At 40.7% G+C, this 18,062-nt stretch overlaps 1 protein-coding gene across 2 annotated transcripts; it reads left to right on the top strand.

Annotated features, from left to right (window-relative positions):
* The first annotated feature begins 6,286 nt into the window (after positions 1 to 6,286).
* LOC117254327 (flavin-containing monooxygenase 5-like) lies at positions 6,287 to 17,750 on the top strand. 2 transcript variants are annotated; one of them, XM_033622521.2, is made up of 10 exons: positions 6,287 to 6,423; positions 6,933 to 7,071; positions 8,911 to 9,099; positions 9,265 to 9,430; positions 9,729 to 9,871; positions 14,229 to 14,425; positions 16,064 to 16,211; positions 16,345 to 16,552; positions 16,630 to 16,702; positions 16,808 to 17,750. In XM_033622521.2, exons 2-10 carry the CDS (start codon positions 6,940 to 6,942, stop codon positions 17,220 to 17,222), a joined length of 1,671 nt encoding a protein of 556 aa, XP_033478412.2. In that variant the 5' UTR covers positions 6,287 to 6,423; positions 6,933 to 6,939; the 3' UTR covers positions 17,223 to 17,750. The 2 variants fall into 2 exon arrangements, with proteins under 2 accessions (XP_033478412.2, XP_078024600.1); XM_078168474.1 differs by having other exon boundaries at positions 6,346 to 6,460.
* Positions 17,751 to 18,062: the final 312 nt, after the last annotated feature.

An 18,062-nucleotide genomic window follows, 5' to 3' on the forward strand; every position in this document is an offset into this window, starting at 1 on the left:
TGGTGTTGCTGGTGGTCGCAACGTTCTTTTACCCCATAAAACGCAGCCGCGGTTGAGCGCAGCAGCCTGCCCTCACAGCCGCAGGTGGCAGTGGCACAGAGTGGAACATCAGACTGGGTTAATCTAATATTTTGCATATTAAGGGTTGATACGAGCTGTTAGCAAGCACTGCCTACATGGCCCTATCATCCCAGACGGGTCGGGCCGGCCCGACAAGCCGGACCAGACCCGCGGGTTCGAGCCGAAAAAATATGCAAATGACTCGGGCCGGGTCAGGCCTCGGGCTTCCTTTTTTTCGGGCAGATAATTAGGCTAATGCTGGTGTGTCGGCTGCGTCGGGTCTGGGCTTAAAAACCCGCAGGGTCGGGTTGTGATTTTCAGGCCCATTGAGAACTCCAGTTTGTGTTTTTGGATGTGTTCAGGGCACACAGAACATTAAAGGTAGCCTATCAGCAATGTTACACCATACATGCATAAAGCATTAATCTGCTTTATCAACTAGAAATAAAATCCATACTGGCTGACCAGAAAAACGCACAAATTTCTTTATTGCAAAATAAAACATATCCTATTTCAGGAGAGAGTCTGTGTTCAAAGTTAAAAAGATAATATTGGAGTTGATGCAGAGGGACAGGATAATGCCAGTCATAGGAGTGAGGAAGAGGAAGAGACAGATGAGGAGGGACAGGAGAAGGAGGAGGAGGAGGTGGAAGAGGAGGTGGAGGAGAAGAAGGAGGAAGAGGAGGAGGAGAAGGAGGAAATTGGAGCAGGAACCACCAAATAAACAGTGCCAGGTACAGGTGCAGTGTGCAGGACTGGGTTGGCAATAGGTCTTTGCATAGAATTATATTGTATTCAATGCACTCTACTGACTGACTAATCTGTGTGTGTTGTGTTTAATATCATTAGATTGTTTTTATACTGCAAATAAAGTATTCGTGTTAAAATTACGGTTCCACTTGCATCTGTCGTGCGATTGGAAAAAAGGCCTCTCCAAATCTGAAACCTGTTAAAAAAGGCTTTAGACTCCTTTCCCATTGGCAGTAAACCAGAGCTGTGGACAAGGCTCTGCAGCAGGTTAATATGCCTTTCTGTGTGGAGGTGTTTTTTTTTTTGTTTTGTTTTTTTGTGGTGTGTCACATTTGACGTCACAGACACTCCAGTGAACCTGTTAGTGAACAGTAGAAAGCAACATGGAGGCTTGTGAAAACTTTGCAGTGGTTACTTATTTTTATATATCTCTTACTTAATCAGTCTCTCTTTCAAACTCAGTGCAGACTAGTCTGGATCGATGTTTGAGTGCTGCTTAGGCGGAGACAGATGGCATTTTGTGTTGGTGCGTCATTGCATCTCGACAGTTAAGGGGCTAAAATTTGCATGATCACTCAGATGTTTTGTTTCCATTATTGCCGATCAGAGCAGGAGCCGATAAATACCAGTGACAACTGCAGAGTCATTTGACCCAGGTTTAAATGCAGATTGTAATTTTTCCATTACATTAAAACGCCAGATGTTAGGAGGAGGATGTGTCTGCAGACCTGGAGACTGCAGATTCAGACCTGCAGATCTGGACCCACAGTTCTAGACTCCTTGTATTTCACGACAGCGCCCTCTATTTCATTGGAAGCCAACATACTATTACAACTATTGAATATGGCCGACGACGATCCAAGTGTGAGTATTGAATGTGAATCATATTATTTGTTTAAACTATTTTGTTGACTTGAATTAGAGAGCGAATTTCATGTTTTACAGTGATACGTTTAAAATGATATGACTGTCTTTACCACGATAGTCTGAAAGGCACGTCAAATATGGGTTAAAGTAGTAGGTAATAGTTTAGCTTGTTAGCAATGAACTGTTTGACCTGCACATATTGTTTCATGAAACCGAAGGGCGATGACAAATAATTTTAGCATGTGCTTTAAATTAAACATGAATAAGTGATTAAAGCAATGAAGTGGATGATATGAGAAAAACGTGTATAGGCTTACGTTTTCATACAAGCATGAAACTGTTTACATATTGGCAATTAGTGTACTTTATGCTAAAAGTTAATTTTGTATTCATGTTTATCATGTAATACACCTACACACGTTTTTCCTTTATTATTCATAATATTATATATCATGTGTGTTTATATCACTACATTGATATTACTCTATAGCATATATTTAGAGATTTTGTGGATAGAAATTAAGCTCATCCAGCGCAGATGATCAGAAATGTATTTTTGTCTATTATTAGGTTTTGGCCTTGTTTATGTGTGTAAAACGGTTGAAAAATCTTAACTTTGAATAATTAGGGACTCTCTTTTTAAGGTGCACATAACAATCCAGAAAGGGGAAACCACAGTGAAGTGGAGGAGTTTTGTGGAGGATCGAAAGGCAGATGAGGAAGGAAGGGGCACTATTGTTAATATGTCGATATAATAATGTATTTGCTATGCTCCAGATTCTTCAGTATTTCAGTGTAGACTGTGATAGGCATTTAATTTTTTTAAGTGTTTCTGTTTTCAGTTTTGTGATATGTTTGATTTCTTTTTTTTCTCTGCAGATCTCCCTGATGTGTGGTGTAACCACTGCACACAATAAAACATTTCAAACCATTTCAGTATTTCACAGCCTTTGTTTCAAATTCCCACAACAAAAGTGAGCACTGGACACCCAAGACGAGACATTTCCTATTATATGTTGTAGCGGGTTTGATCAATGCCGTGCAAGTTTTTGGCGTGCTAGTCAGAGCAGTCTGATGAATATTAAGAAATAAAGAACTAAAATAGTTGGATCAAACCATGCAGAACAACCAGCAAACAATAATGATGCAGAACAGCACCCAGGCATAAATCAACAATTAAATCTTGGTATTTTTATTCGGGTGTAATAAAATTTTAAAATTGTAAATTGTAATAAAGCATTAAAAGTCCAACTTCTTTCAAACAGTGGTGTTTGGGTGAGATGCTGATTTAGTTGCAGTTATACAGCCGTCCAGTAGGGGACGAAAAACAAGGGGTCTAGAACTGCGGGTCCAGAACTGCGGGTCTGAATCTGCAGTCTCCGGGTCTGCAGAGACATACTATTGGATGTTAGCGTGTGCTAGCGGGTTTCTTGTGCAGTGGAAAAGGAGCTTTAGAGTATTGTACACATGGTTCTACAAAGTTATAACCTAGTGCTGATACTCATTTTTAGGGCAAATCTTTAAGATTGGATATGCGACTGCTAATATAACTTTCTGTTTTTGTTTAGCATTTAAATGTATCATGGTTATTAGAATGGAAACGGCCAACTAAGACTTTGGCCCCTGAATCCATCACCCAGTAAACTAGGAGGCTGTTCTTGCTATCTAAACTGAGCACAAAAAGTAAGGAAATTTGTGTTTGTTAAATTATTTCTTTGTTGTAAAAATGCTTCTTGGCAATAAATCATAAGCCGTTGGAAAGCCTGTTTATTTCCCTTTTAAATGGTGCTGTGCCACATTTGTAAGGAACATGCATTTGTGGGATGAGCAGCAGAGCTGAGTAATGCGCCCATGAAAATTTCTTCAGACTTCAATCATCCAATCCACCAAACAAGAGTCAACAGCAAAAAAAAAAGTTGTTTGACATTGGCAGAGAAGACTTGGCAAATTTTTCATGGGCGCAACCCACATACTCAGCTCTGCTGCTCATCCCACAAATGCATGTTCCTTACAAATGTGGCACCATTTAAAGTGACTCTTACCTTTCTTGCATTTCACACAGCACTTAGAGAAAATTTGAACATCGCCTACTCCCCCCTCCTCCATTGCGTCCTCATTACGTCTATGATAGACGTAGGCGTTGGCAAGGTAATGTTAGATACACGGAAGAGGAGAGTGCGTGTAACATTACAACCAAGACAGTCAACCCCGGAGTTTTAAAACTCAACCAGAGTCAGTGATGACTGATGAGTTTTAGAATAAGGTTACAGTGCTAACGTTAGATAGTAGCGTTAACGTTACTAGTAAGTGGAAACGCACAAGGAAGATAATGTTAATGTTTCAGAGGCTATGCTACAGTAGGCTAACGTTAGCCATTAGCAATGGGATGCTGTGTTGTCATATATAACGTTAGCCTATAGCCTATGTTACATTAGAGGCAAACTAAAAATACGTGACCAGCAGAAACTCTGCGACCATCTCGTCCCTTTTTAGCTCAGGATGAAGCTGCATCAGTCTTCGGCATCTTCGCCATCAGTCTTGACCCGAGTTTTGGCTCCTGCAGCATCGACTTTTCTCTTAGTGTTAGCTTTTTCTGCATTATTCTTTCTTTTGCCAACTGATTTCCCTGTTGGAGCGGCTGGAGGTGGAAGCCGTGGTCCACATTTGTCTGCCATTGTTATGGAGAAGAGTTTATATCCACAAGCCTCCCTGTTACTAGTTTATATGCACAAGCCTCCCTGTTACTAGTTTATACCCACAAGCGTCCCTGTTACTAGCCTATTTGTTGTCTCACAGTCTCAGAGAGAGAGAGATGTTACGGGAGCGGTTATGTACGTCAGTTGGAGGCCTCCACGTCAGACAGGATGCTCAGCCAATCATTGCATTCGGTCCGAATGCAATGATTGGTGGGAGTTTTCTTAGAACCATATGAGAATGGTACAATTATGAGTTTTTATCTCTGGTAATCTACCAAACACAAATTTCCTTACTTTTTGTGCTCAGTTTAGATAGCAGGAACAGCCTCCTAGTTTACTGGGTGATGGATTCAGGGGCCAAAGTCTTACATACAGATGTGTGTTCCTGTGCATCAATTCACACATTTTCATTTCATTTCAATTAACCTTTATTTAAATCTTGAGGAATCATTGAGGGTGAGCCCTCATTTACAATGATGTCGAGAGCACAACAAACAACAATTAAAAATCACAAAGAACGAGCAAATAACAAGAGACCAAACACCTTTAAAAACAGTTACATTCAAAAGTACAGTAGTTGGTAATCATAGTTTTAAACTGGCCTATAGTAACCATTGTGTTGAGTTTAAGTGTACGTTGCAAGGTGTTCCAGGAAGATGCTGCAGAAGAACTAAAAGCAGTTTTACCAAATTCAGTGTTAGTGCAGGGAACATCGAGCATTAAGCAATCAGTTGAACGTGCAGAGTAATTACTATGCGACCAGTTCAATAAAGTGCTGAGGTATGGTGGCATGCTGCCATTCAAAACTTTATAAATGAAAAGTAGCCAGTGCATATCTCTTCACACAGATAAAGGTGCCCATCCCCCCTCATCATATAAGACACAATGATGGGTGGAGTAACTGGAACCGGTGATGAATCTGAGTGCAGAGTGATAAATTGAGTCGAATGAAGTGAGAGTGGAGGCAGAAGCATGTCTATAGATAACATCACCATAATCCAGAACTGATAAAAATACAGCCTCAATGATCTGTTTCCTACAAAGTAAGGGAAAATTTAATTTGTGTCTATATAAGTATCCGATTTTGTGTTTTAGTTTACTTGCCAGTATGTCAGTATGGAATTTAAATGTTAGTTTCTGATCCAACCAGATGCCCAGATACTTATATACTGAAACCCTTTCAATACTATGTCCTGTAAAAGTGGTGATGTGTAAACTGTCATCTGTAATATTTCTGGCTCTTGAGAATATCATGTATTTGGTCTTGTCTGCATTAAGAACTAATTACAGATTGAAAAGTGAATGTAGTTTGTCGAAGGCTTGCTGGAGGATTTCAATGGCTGAGTGTGCAGTGTTAGAGGTGCAGTACAGAACTGTATCATCGGCGTAAAGATGGGCATTAGAATTTGTTATAGAGGATGTAATGTTGTTGATATAAATGGTAAACAGGACAGGACCCAGTATTGAACCTTGTGGCACACCCTTTGTTAAAACACATAATGTGAGCTAAAAACCCTCTCTCCAACCACACGTCTGTCAATCAATACATCTCTATCTTGACCATTTGCTGTGATGTCATAAAGGTGAGCAGGCACTGTGATTAGGTCAAACAGTTACTCAGAGCACCCTGACATCTATACAAACAGGAATGTGATAGTGCACCTATAGCCACACCTTGGACCATGCGTAACATTAGGAAACAATCGCTCTACATTTCTACCATTAAAATCAACCATAGGCCTAATCAGATTCATCATGATGTGGACCCCAAGGTTGTTTGGCTCCCATAAGCTGCTTTTATGAATCGTGGGGCCACTCAGATCCATTATGATATAGAGCCCTGACAGTGTGGCCCTGCCATCTGGTAGGTTGTCAGGCAAAAGGGTGCTGTGTGTTTGCTTTTGCTCCTGTTCAATAACCCTGACTCTGCACTGCCACGGGGGTCGTTTGGGGATACAGATTGTTGTGCATAGTCTCTTTATTCTCACTCCGCCCACTGTTCAGATACACCCAGCACGGAGAAGTCGTTTCCTCATCCGAATCGAAGAAGGTAGGAAATCGTGGGCTACGTGCCGAAATATACTATTGTAAGTTTTTGGTACATTTTTGTCAAGATTTTTGTAAAAGTAAAGTAAAAATGCGGTTAAACTTTTAACTGCTGTATTCTGAGATTGTTGTCACCGCCTTTGCAGAGTCACAGTAAACAAGACGTTAAAGTCGAGTTGCGAAAGCAGGGTTGGTGTCTGAGTCAGTGCATTGCTTCTAATTTAAAATATGTAAAACTTGTAGCTACACATTAACGCGTGATGAGCTTTGATCGTGGTTGCGCAACATTTAGAGAAACCAGTTAAAACTGAACCAGAAGGCGGGCTGGTGATCATAGTGCCCTATAAGATAAATGTTGCAGATCTCGTTTTACTGCATGCATTGCCTCTTCTGTGATTTTCAGACAGACTGATATAATTATCCAACTCAGCAGAGTAAAGAAAGGGACAGAGTTCTGTGTTCTGGTGCTGTTTGCAGATCTTGTGTTACTTACAGTGAAAACATTTGTTTCAGCTGAAATATGACTCGTCGTGTGGCGGTGGTCGGAGGAGGAAGTTCAGGATTGGCCTGCATCAAGTGCTGCCTGGATGAAGGGCTGGAGCCAGTCTGCTTTGAGAGCAGCGATGACATTGGTGGTCTGTGGAGGTTTAAGGTGGGTCACACTGCACACTGGTTCGTTTCATTTTAGTACACAGTATATTGAACTCGTAAATTAAATCTTAAATATAGTACACAGCATATTGAGTAAGTTAAGATGTGTTATATCCAGGCAGTAATTATAATATATGTTGAGGGACGCAAATGCCACTCCCTTTGGCCCTGTTTGTTCAGCCAGATTTGTTTTTAAGAGAGTTCACCATCTTTGTAAAGAGCAAACTGAGGATATGTCACGCTGTGTTTGCAGCAACCAGCAGGCCAGCCATTAGGAAATATGGGCAGAGGGACATTTTCCAAAGTGGACCCCTATTTTGTGTGTGCAAAATTTTGTGCATATCACTATGCACAATGTTTTACTTCCTACACTTATAATCCATTTAATCATATTTATATAAAAGCAAAATCAAACATTGACTGATGAAATTACTGCAAGGTTGCTTTGGTTGCTTGTCATTACAAACAGGGCAAACTCTGATAAAAACAAACAAACAAATAAAAAAACAGCTTGTTGCTACAATCAAGACTGGACATGTCCCAAACTGCATAAAAAAAAAAAACCCAGCTTGGTTGCTGCAAACACGGCAAATTCATGTTAAAAATAACCCCTTTGTTCACTACAAACACAGCTGGACATGTCCCGAACTCTTGTTGATAATACCCAGTTTGGCTGATACAAACATGGCACGCTCTCATTAAAAAGACTTGCTTTTGCCACTACTAAAACAGCTGGACATGTCCTCAACTTTGGTCAAAAAGTACCCATTTCCCTCACGACAAACACAAACTAACGCTTGTTAAAAAATACTCAGTTTCGGGGCGTCTGTGGCTTAGTGGTAAAGCAGGCGCCCCATGTACAAGGCTGTTGCCGCAGCAGCCCAGGTTTGAGTCCGGCCTTTGGCCCTTTGCTGCATTTCTCTCCCTCTCTCTCTCCCCCTTTCACACTTAACTGTCCTGTCCATTAAAGGCAAAAAATGCCCCAAAAAATATCTTGGAAAAAAAATAAATAAATACTCAGTTTGGTTGCTACAGGCACAGTGTGACATGTCCCAAACTCTCGCTTAAAATACCCGGTTTGGTCTCTAAAAACACAGTGAACTCTTGTTAAAAAATACCTGGTCTGGTTGCCCAGCCTGTCCTCAGGGAAGTCAAAGGGTACAGATGACCCTGCGCTAAGGTCAAGGAGGGCTCATGAAAAGGTCTATGGTTGACCCTTTAAACGGATCAAGTACAACAAGTTACTTATAACCAAAAGTATTTTAATCATTAAAACTTATTTCAGCATGCCATGTGATACTCCCACCCCCTTCACAATATCTGCAGGGCACACACATGGCACACTGAAATGTGTTTTTAATCAGAGTTTGCCATGTTTGTAGTAACCAAACCAGGTATTTCTAACAAGATTGTCAACTTTATAGCAACCAAACCATGTCATTTTCAACCAGAGACCCCCATGTTTGTAGTGACACCCCCTAACAAATTTTCATTATTTATTCTAGCCCCCACCCCTTCATTCAGTTATATAAGGTAATGAAAAAAGGTCATAGTATGATATGTCCCAATCAAGTTATAAAAAGGTGATAGTGTGTGCGCTCTCGCTGTGCAGCCCTCAATCATATGCTGGCACTCAGCCATCAAAACTTTGAGAACCCATGATCTAAGATTTTTGTCTCAAACTGGTTTAAAAGCTCAGTTTCGCTCTTCAGTTTATAAAAATTCCTCTTGTGGGAAAGTCCCCCCATATCCCCTCAATGATTGGGTCACATAAGGTGCAGATTGAAAATGGTCCACCCCAATGTTAAACAGGTGATCACGGCCTTGTGTTATATTGCAGGAGAATCCAGAGCCAGACAGAGCGAGCATTTACCACTCTGTCATCATCAACACCTCCAAGGAGATGATGTGTTTCAGTGACTTTCCCATCCCTGGTCACTTCCCAAACTACATGCATAACTCCCTCATCATGGACTACTTCCGGATGTATGCTGACCACTTCCAGCTCACCAAGCACATACGCTTCAATGTAAGGATGCTTCACTGACTTCCTGAAAGGATGCAATATTCTCAGCTGAGTTGTAAATGTAAAATAGTGTTTAGTGCAGCACAACAAATGGTTACTGCTCACCTCAGAGTCGGTTTGCTTTTCTGTTATCAGTAAACTGTTAACTGTTTGTGTCTCTCTGTTCAGACCAAAGTCTTGCAGGTGAAGCAGAGATCAGATTTTTCTCATTCAGGCCAGTGGGACGTTGAGATCGAGAACAAGGACGGCAAAAAGGAGAGACACATTTTCGATGCGGTGATGATCTGTGTTGGACATCACTGCCAGCCCAACCTGCCACTGCATGACTTCCCAGGTACTATTTACAGCCTATAAATATCCTTCAGTTTGCTCAAACACAAGTAGTGCTGCTTGTGCTCTAGCAACACAAAGAGGAAATGATGTCAAAGTTAACCTTTGACACAGTTTGATCTAGCCTGTAACGGCAACTCTGTACAGTGTGGTCATGTAACATGATATCAACAGAAAGCAGCTCCACCCAGAGAGAATAATGTTGTCAGTGAAATGTCATCAACACTGACCTGAATTATATTTTTATAACAGTGTCAGATACAGACACTGGAGACAGAAGTCTTTGTCTTTGTTTCTCCCAGGCATTGACACCTTCACGGGAAAGTACTTCCACAGCAGAGACTACAAGACTCCTGAGGAGTGGAGGGATAAAAAGGTTGTAGTGATTGGGATAGGAAACTCTGGAGGAGACATAGCAGTGGAGCTGAGCAGAGTCACCAAGCAGGTCAGGATGACATAGTTACATATGGTGAAACTGGTGAATAATCACTTTCTTATTTTCTTGTATTCTGTCATTCATGTCAGTCAAGAAAACATTTTAATTCACCATCTTCAACGCTCAGATCAAGGGACAATGGCATCCTTAATTCATTCAACCTTTATTTATTCTTGAAGAATCATTTAGGGCTTGCCTTCATTTTCAATGATTTCGAGAGTACAAAAAGACTAGCCTGGTTCCAGACCATAGACCCCGCCCACTCAACTGAGTAGGCTTGCATCTCTGGTCTGGCATACTGCAATGAATTTGCGATTTATCTCGTCCAAACGATGGACGGACCAATGAACGCCGGGGGTGGGGGCGGGTCTAGTGATTACCCAATCAGCGCCACGCTGATGTCAAGCTGTACGCCGGTGGGTAACTGGTGAGGATAGCAACAATGGCGACCGCTACAGATCCTACAGACCACATTAACGATGCTATCGAGGTATTTCGCTACTACTTGCGTTAATGGAGGATCAAATTAAGGAAGCTGCTAAACTGGATTTAACGTCGATGCAGCTGGGCGTGCACGCGAGACATGCGAGACATTTTAAACGGGCAATGCTCGCTTGTTTTCGGCACCCCCGAGGCATGGAGACTAATGACGTCAGGTTCTGGGTGAGTCGTTGATCTCTACTGATTGGTTAGGGAAAAATCAAATTCCCTCCCCCTTGTAAATCGCCTTCAGTGGAGGCGATGTCAGACTGAAGGTTCTGAGAGCTTCAGTCTGACACTCAGGCTACAAAAAGACTAATAATATGCAGATAAATAGAACAATAAAAAGACAGTAACAACACAATTTAAAAACAGTTACATTCAAAGACAGAGTATTTATCTACCATGGTTTTAAACTGACCCACTGGAACGAGTGTCTGTAGTTTTAACGTTTGTTGTAAAGTGTTCCATGTGAATGCAGCAGAGAAACCAAAGGCAGTTTTACCAAATGAAATGTCCATGGTACTCGGAGCATGAGCCAGTTGCTAGAGCGTGTTGAGTAGTGATTGTGAGACGTATTCAGTAAGGAGGTAATATATGATGGCATCTTGCCAATTAAAGCTCTATAAATGAATATGAACCAGTGCCTGTCACGTTTCACAGTTAGAGGAGCCCAGCCAACCTTTTCATATAAAATACAATGATGAGTGGAGTAACTGTCACCAGTAATGAATCTGAGGGCAGAGTGATAAACGGAATTTAGAGGAGCAAGTGTGGAGGCAGAGGCATTCTTATAAACAACATCACCATAATCTAAAACAGATTGAAAAAAAAATGGCGTTAATGATCCGTTTTCTGTAAAACATCAGAAAATGTGTTTTGTTCCTGTACAGGAAACCAAGTTTTTGTCTTAGTTTGTTTGTCACAGAATCAATGTGGGATTTGAATTTGAGTTTGTGAACTAACCAGATACCAAGATACTTGTATTCAGAGACTCTTTCCATACTGTGTCCTGTCAAAGTGGTGATATTTATGCTATGGTCATCAATATCTGCAACTCTAGAAAATAACATGTATTTGGTATTATTTGGATTGAGAACCAGTTTCAAGTGAAACAGAGTATGTTGTAATTGATCAAAAGCTTGCTGAAAGGTTTGAATAGCTGAAAGTGCTGTGTTAGCCGAGCAGTACAGAACTGTATCATCAGCGTAAAGATGGGCGTTACAGTTTGTGATGGTGGATGCAATATTATTGATATATATTGTAAATAAAACGGGACCCAGTATTGAACCTTGAGGGACTCCTTTTGACAATGTCAGGTAATTAGAATGATTATTACCTCAGACAACACATTGCTGCCTCTGTGACAGGAAGTCCTGGAACCATTTGCAAGACTCAGAATTAAAACCAACTTCACTTAACCTCTGAAGGAGCAAAGAATGGTCAACGGTTAATATAGTTTTACAGTAGAATCCAGAAGCTCAAATAACATGAGCAGTCAGACAGTAACACAACACATGTCTAATAAATCCACAGTTCAGCCAAAAAACCAAATACTCTGAAAGTTAAATTGAAGATGAACCATAAAAATAGAATGAGAGTAGGAAGGATGTTGAACTGATTCCTGTGGTCATTTGACGAGTGCAGAAGAAAAAGGGAGTTGGTTGTTGTGAAACACACGTCTGTGGGGCTGTGCAGTGTGTCACAATCGCTAGTTTTAAAACTCCACTTTGACCTATTCTTACACCTGTTTTCCTTACTAAACAGATAAAGCACAACTGCACGCTTGGGCTGGTGATTTGGTTTTGATCCGATACCAAGTAATACAGGCCAGAATCGTCAATACCAATACAATACTTTATATTATTAAAAGTGTCATGATTTATGAGACGAATGATCAATCTCCTTAAGTCACAGCTAATGTTGACCAGTTACAGTTTGAAAATGTAACATTAACCAGTGCTGAAGATCTGGGTTGAGTTAAATATTATTTTCACTAGGCTAGAATATACTTTGATATTCCTTTTATGAGCCTCTTTGAACAGATTCAGCCAGTAAACTCTGTCTCTGTGTCAGAGGTCTGGACGCCGAGACATCTCCCTCCCTCTCCCTTCGTTTGGGTTGCAGCTCCAAGTTCTCTGTCTCGTGTTTTTTCTTCTTTCATGAAGAGGAAAAAGCAGCTATTATGTGGCGGATTAAACTAATCAGGCTCGGACATTCTTTCGCAGTAAACATCCGCGGACAGCTACGGTCACACATGTGCATGCAGTGCCGTTCATAGTAGATCTGAGGGTCCACATCAGCCCCCATCAGTAAATGGGAGGGCTGTTACGTGAGTTTACCGTCGTCCTACTGCCAACATCAGGTGAAAGTGAAACTAAGAAGACACTGCTGGGTCTGGAGTATGTTGTTTGAGTGCAGAAGTAAATGTACTAGATGTGTTCACGACAACAGAGCACTGTTTGCAAACACAATTTAACTCTTGAAATACAAATCAGTATGATGCAAAATAGACAAACTAATATTTGATCCAGCAATCACCAACTCTGACTAGGTCAAAAAAAGTTAGATGTGAAATTGTGCTGATCTGCACGCTGTTCAATCCCCCTTGCTCTCAGCTGTCTACTGATTCTTTAGAGACACCTGCAGTACATCATGTTTTAACTAACATGCCACGAATGGCAACAAAAGAAACAGGGAAATAACAAGTTCTGCTTCATTGCTTGTTTAGTCGTCACACCAGAACCTTACCCCAGTCAGTTCTAGGGTGCATTTCAAATCTTTTTCTTTTTACTTACAGTAGGTATGTAAAGCTGCCTTTACAAAGTACATACTGTTGCATGCAGTATATGCACAATCAGGACATACTACTTCCTTACTGCGCCCTGAACTCTGACCCTTTTGTTCATTCATCCGTTACTTTGGAGATAGAACAAAACTCCATTCACTGAGCTCACCAGAGGGAGATCAACCCAGAGAGCTCTGCTGTTGTTATTTTGTGTGCAGTTGAAACTTTAGTAAGTAAGTAATAACTGCAGACATTGTAGATTCTAACTTATTCACCACAGTAACAATACATTTATATTTCTGTTCATTTGTTTGTCATTTGTTGTTGTCAGTTTTCTTTATGATTACTCTGTTCATTTAAACAGTTAATATTCATGTTATTACTGTTCCACTGGTCATCAGTTACTTGAATGCGCTGTCATCTGTCATTGTGGCTTCAATGTGATGTATCTTGCGCCGCGCAGAGGATTGTGGGTCAGAATAACCAGAAAAGCATGCTGGCTTGGATCCTGCAAAATATGACCAGATGCAGTAGAACATCCTGGTATTTTTTGGTTACAGCATTTGACATACAATTTATTGGGACATACTTAATCTTTTTCTGGCATACTAAATAGTGTGGGTATTGAAACGCACAGCAAGACGGTGTGTTTACACAGAAATGTATACGGAAGTTAGCCCGCTACAGCGGTAGCAATGGCAACAGTACACATAAAAATAGCCGCCACTCTGATCATCCTTCTACATTGATTTAAATAGGAATATCCATTCTTCTCTCATACTATTCCTATGAGGTGATGCACATAATATACAGTAACAGTGAATATAATGTGCTGCACACACATACAATGACAGTAAATGCAGTAAAATTCTGCTGATGATGTTCTGCAAGATATAAAAGATATTTTGGGTTATGTCACAAGTAACAGAGCCACAGACTGTAGTGAAGTAATGTCCCAGTTAAATGCATTTTACAGATACAACCTATAAGTTTGATTCCACCTTATAAATATACTATTTCTACATTACAGTAAAACTTTGCAAACTGTATTTCTCATGTACCAGTGTGATGACTGACTGTCATGTCTTCTCTTCACAGCTTTACCTGAGCACGCGAAGGGGAGCCTGGATTGTAAATCGAGTTGGTGACAACGGGCTGCCTTTGGATCTGCGTTTGAACAGGGTGTTAGATTTTGTGCGGAAAATCCTTCCCTTTGGTGTTTTCTGTGGTTTAGCAGAGAGAGTGCTCAACCAAAGATTTGATCACGCTCTGTACAATCTGAAGCCAAAGCACAGGTACTGTATTTGCATCTCTTTTTTTTTTATCTATCTAAACAAGCTATAGCACAGCTTGACCCTGCACATGGCAGACTCTCTGATTTTGTTCACACAACACATTAGTCCAGATGAGGATACCACTGTTAGCCAGAATAGGTGTAAAATGTGTTGTAGATATTCAAGGATTACTGAACGGGCCTACCAGCCACAGGCCCACAATCTCAAAGTGTGAGGGGGGGCCCTGGGCAATCATCTGCAAAATGTCACTCAAATACTGGTACTGACCAGGAAAATGACCCCAAAGAGATGCAAAGGAACTGCGAAGAGACACAAAATAACTACAAAGAGATGCAAAATGACCAAAGTAGATACCAATTTACCTCAAATAGACATAACAACTACAACAAGATACAAAACCACAAAGGGATGCAAAGCGACAACACAAAATGAGGTGAAACAACGATAAATCTGAGTGTCTTGCTCCTGTTTTGGGGATGGGGGGTGCTTATCTGTGCCCAGGGCCCATTGTCTGACAATCCACTCCTGCCTAGACAATGGATGTGAACAACTATGCTGCCCCCTCATAGGTGTCATTTATAGTATAAAACAACGGGTCAAGTCCTTCTTAATTGTATCTTGTCTGGTCCATGACCACAACCTATTCTCACATGATACAAGTTATTACACACTGTAACACAGCACAAAACTTCTTACCATCCAAACCCACACAGACTTCACATCATCTTCCAAGCACGTTTCACCATTCTCTTTTTGTCCTGCACACTTATTGGTCTGACGGCAACATACATGTCATAGATAATTTATACCTGTGTTCTACTGCAGAAATAATTGCATAATCCACTTCTGTACACTTTTTAAAACATTAGTAATATTAGAACCTATTTAATATCATCATGCCATTACTGGTGCTTTAGACCACTGGTTCTCAACCTGGGTGTCCAGACCCCCATGAGGGCTCTCCAAAGCTTCATGGGGGATGGCAAGGCGTTCTTGGTTGTAAGGGGTGTAAAAAACGTTTTTGAAAAATATATACAGTAGGCCTTATTTAGGTTAGATTTTTATTCAATAGATAAAAATCTGTCAGGAAGAGGGCAGAGTGAAGACTCGCACAACAGCTGTATTCACAGAGTCCTCCCTCTCTGCTACACAGCCTCGTCCTGCATGGGAAAAGTGCACAGTTAAAACAACCAAAGAGCTAATAGAACAATGGGCAATTTGTCAGATAGAATATTAATAATAATGCACTCAAGGACACCTTACAAGACAATTAAAAACAAGTAACAATATGCCAAAAACATCTACATATTTACAGTAAATAATCTGCTTACAGTCAATACAAAATGGCTTTTTTACACAAACTTCCTGCAGTTATTGTGTTCACTATTTGTACTATTGTATCGTACAGTTGATCAGTTGGTTCTGTACTGTTGTTGCTATGCATTGAATATAATATGAAATATTTAAAAAAATATATGTCACTTAGTCAGGGGTCGTCAGTTTGCTCGATGATAGAAGAGAGGTCCCCTAAGGAAAAAGGTTGAGCACCGCTGCGTTAGTCTCTTGGTCTTATTTTAATGAGTGCAGTATTTATCAGTTTTTAGTAACATTACTAATCAATGTGAACATATATCTCAGGTTGTTCAGCCAACATCCCACAATTAATGATGAGCTTCCCAACCGCATCCTGTCTGGAACAGTTCAGGTGAAACCCAACATCCGCAGGTTTCAGGGGTCCAGTGTGGAGTTTGAAGATGGAAGTGTCGTGGAAGATGTCGACCTGGTGGTAGGTTATTTCTGTATAGCCAACACACTTGTGCATTTACACTATAGTCTGTTCTTCTGCCTCTGTACACGTTCATAAACAGCAGTGTAGTTGGCCTATGGTGTGTGACTAAGATGAGTCCCCTGTCTTGCAGGTGTTTGCCACAGGTTACAAGTTTTCCTTTCCATTCCTGGCCTCACATGTGGTCTCAGTGTCTCAGAACAAAGCATCTCTGTACAAGTATGTGTTTCCTCCTGAGATGGACCGCCCCACTCTGGCTATCATTGGTCTCGTGCAGCCACTGGGAGCCATTATGCCCATCTCTGAGATGCAGGCCAGATGGGCCACACGTGTCTTTAAAGGTAATACAGGCTCTGTAAAAAATGCAACCTTTTATCATCACACAGTCTTTTTACTGAAGTCTTTAATTTTTAAACAGGCTGCATCAAGCTTCCCTCAATGGCGTCCATGCTAAAAGATGTCGAGTGTAAGAAGGAGACAATGGCCAGAAGGTACAGCAGTGGTTTTACTCTGCTTTGTGATTACATACATATTTAGGATCTGAAATGCATCAAATCTTGTTATGCACAACATGTTCAGCTCGGGTCTCTTTTCAGGTATGTCACCAGTCAGAGACACACCATCCAGGTTGACTATGTCAACCACATGGATGAGATAGCAGATCTGGTGGGAGTTCGCCCCAACTTCTTGAAGCTGCTGCTGACTGATCCCAGGCTGGGACTGACTGTGATGTTCGGTCCCAGTACTCCGTACCAGTATCGTCTCAAAGGGCCAGGAAAATGGGCTGGAGCCCGCCAGGCCATCCTCACACAGTGGGAGAGAGTGGCTCAGCCCATGCAGACCAGACCCTGCTGTGATCCCGAACCCAAGAGATCATTTATGTGGCCTCTGATCCTGTCTGCTTCTGCTGTGGGCTTGGCTGCATACGTTAACAGGAGCAACCTTCCAGATTTCCTGCAGGATCCCACTATACTGTTGGATAAGATAAAAGCATATCTGCCTGCACATTAATGTGAAATTCATACTCGTTCCTCTCATTGTCATGTGTTCTTTTAACACATTCATCATACATGTTTGCAGTTTCTCCACTAAACTACACTAGCACCGAAATGCATTTACTAAAATATGCAAGTCAATGATGCCACTTCATGGTCGCTTGAAAGACCGACTGATGCTATACTGTGCCAAACATATATTCAACATATTCCACTGTCTGTCTAATTCTCATTGTAAGCTTTAATTGCAGTATGTAACAATATTGCTTCATTTGCACGACCAGAACATGAAGATAAACTTGACTTATAGGCAATGATGCTGCATTTTAATTTCTTTTTTGGTGTGTTTTTATATTATATAATGTAACTTGCGTCGCCCAGATGCTTTCTACAGACCGAAGAATACACTATGCTTTTTACATATTTTTTTTCTTTCTTTTTACTAAAAAACTAATGTAAACACTTCATTACATTCCTGGAAGAAGACTCAAGTATCTAAATGCACAGTCCAGGGTTGTATAAATAAAAAGGAGCCCCACCAATAGAGATTGTTTACAAATTAATGTATTTTATTACAACTATTTTCTTTTCTAAAGCAGTTGAAGCTTTGTTTAAAAAAAAAATTAACACAGATTGATACAGTAACACAGGTGTAAATCTGGCCCATATTTTCTATGTGATGAATGCTTTCCTTTGATGAATTTTGTTTTGAATACTTTGAATTTTAAGTGAATAAAAAATAATACCAGGGATTAATAATAATCTTAATTTTGCCGCAGGTATAGTTAAACAAACAGTTACACTCAGGCTGACATATAACACAAAGCACTGCACAATACGCTTGCAGGCTAAAAGC

The sequence above is a fragment of the Epinephelus lanceolatus genome, chromosome 6 (genome assembly GCF_041903045.1).
Source record: "Epinephelus lanceolatus isolate andai-2023 chromosome 6, ASM4190304v1, whole genome shotgun sequence".
Classification (NCBI taxonomy): Eukaryota; Metazoa; Chordata; class Actinopteri; order Perciformes; family Serranidae; genus Epinephelus; species Epinephelus lanceolatus.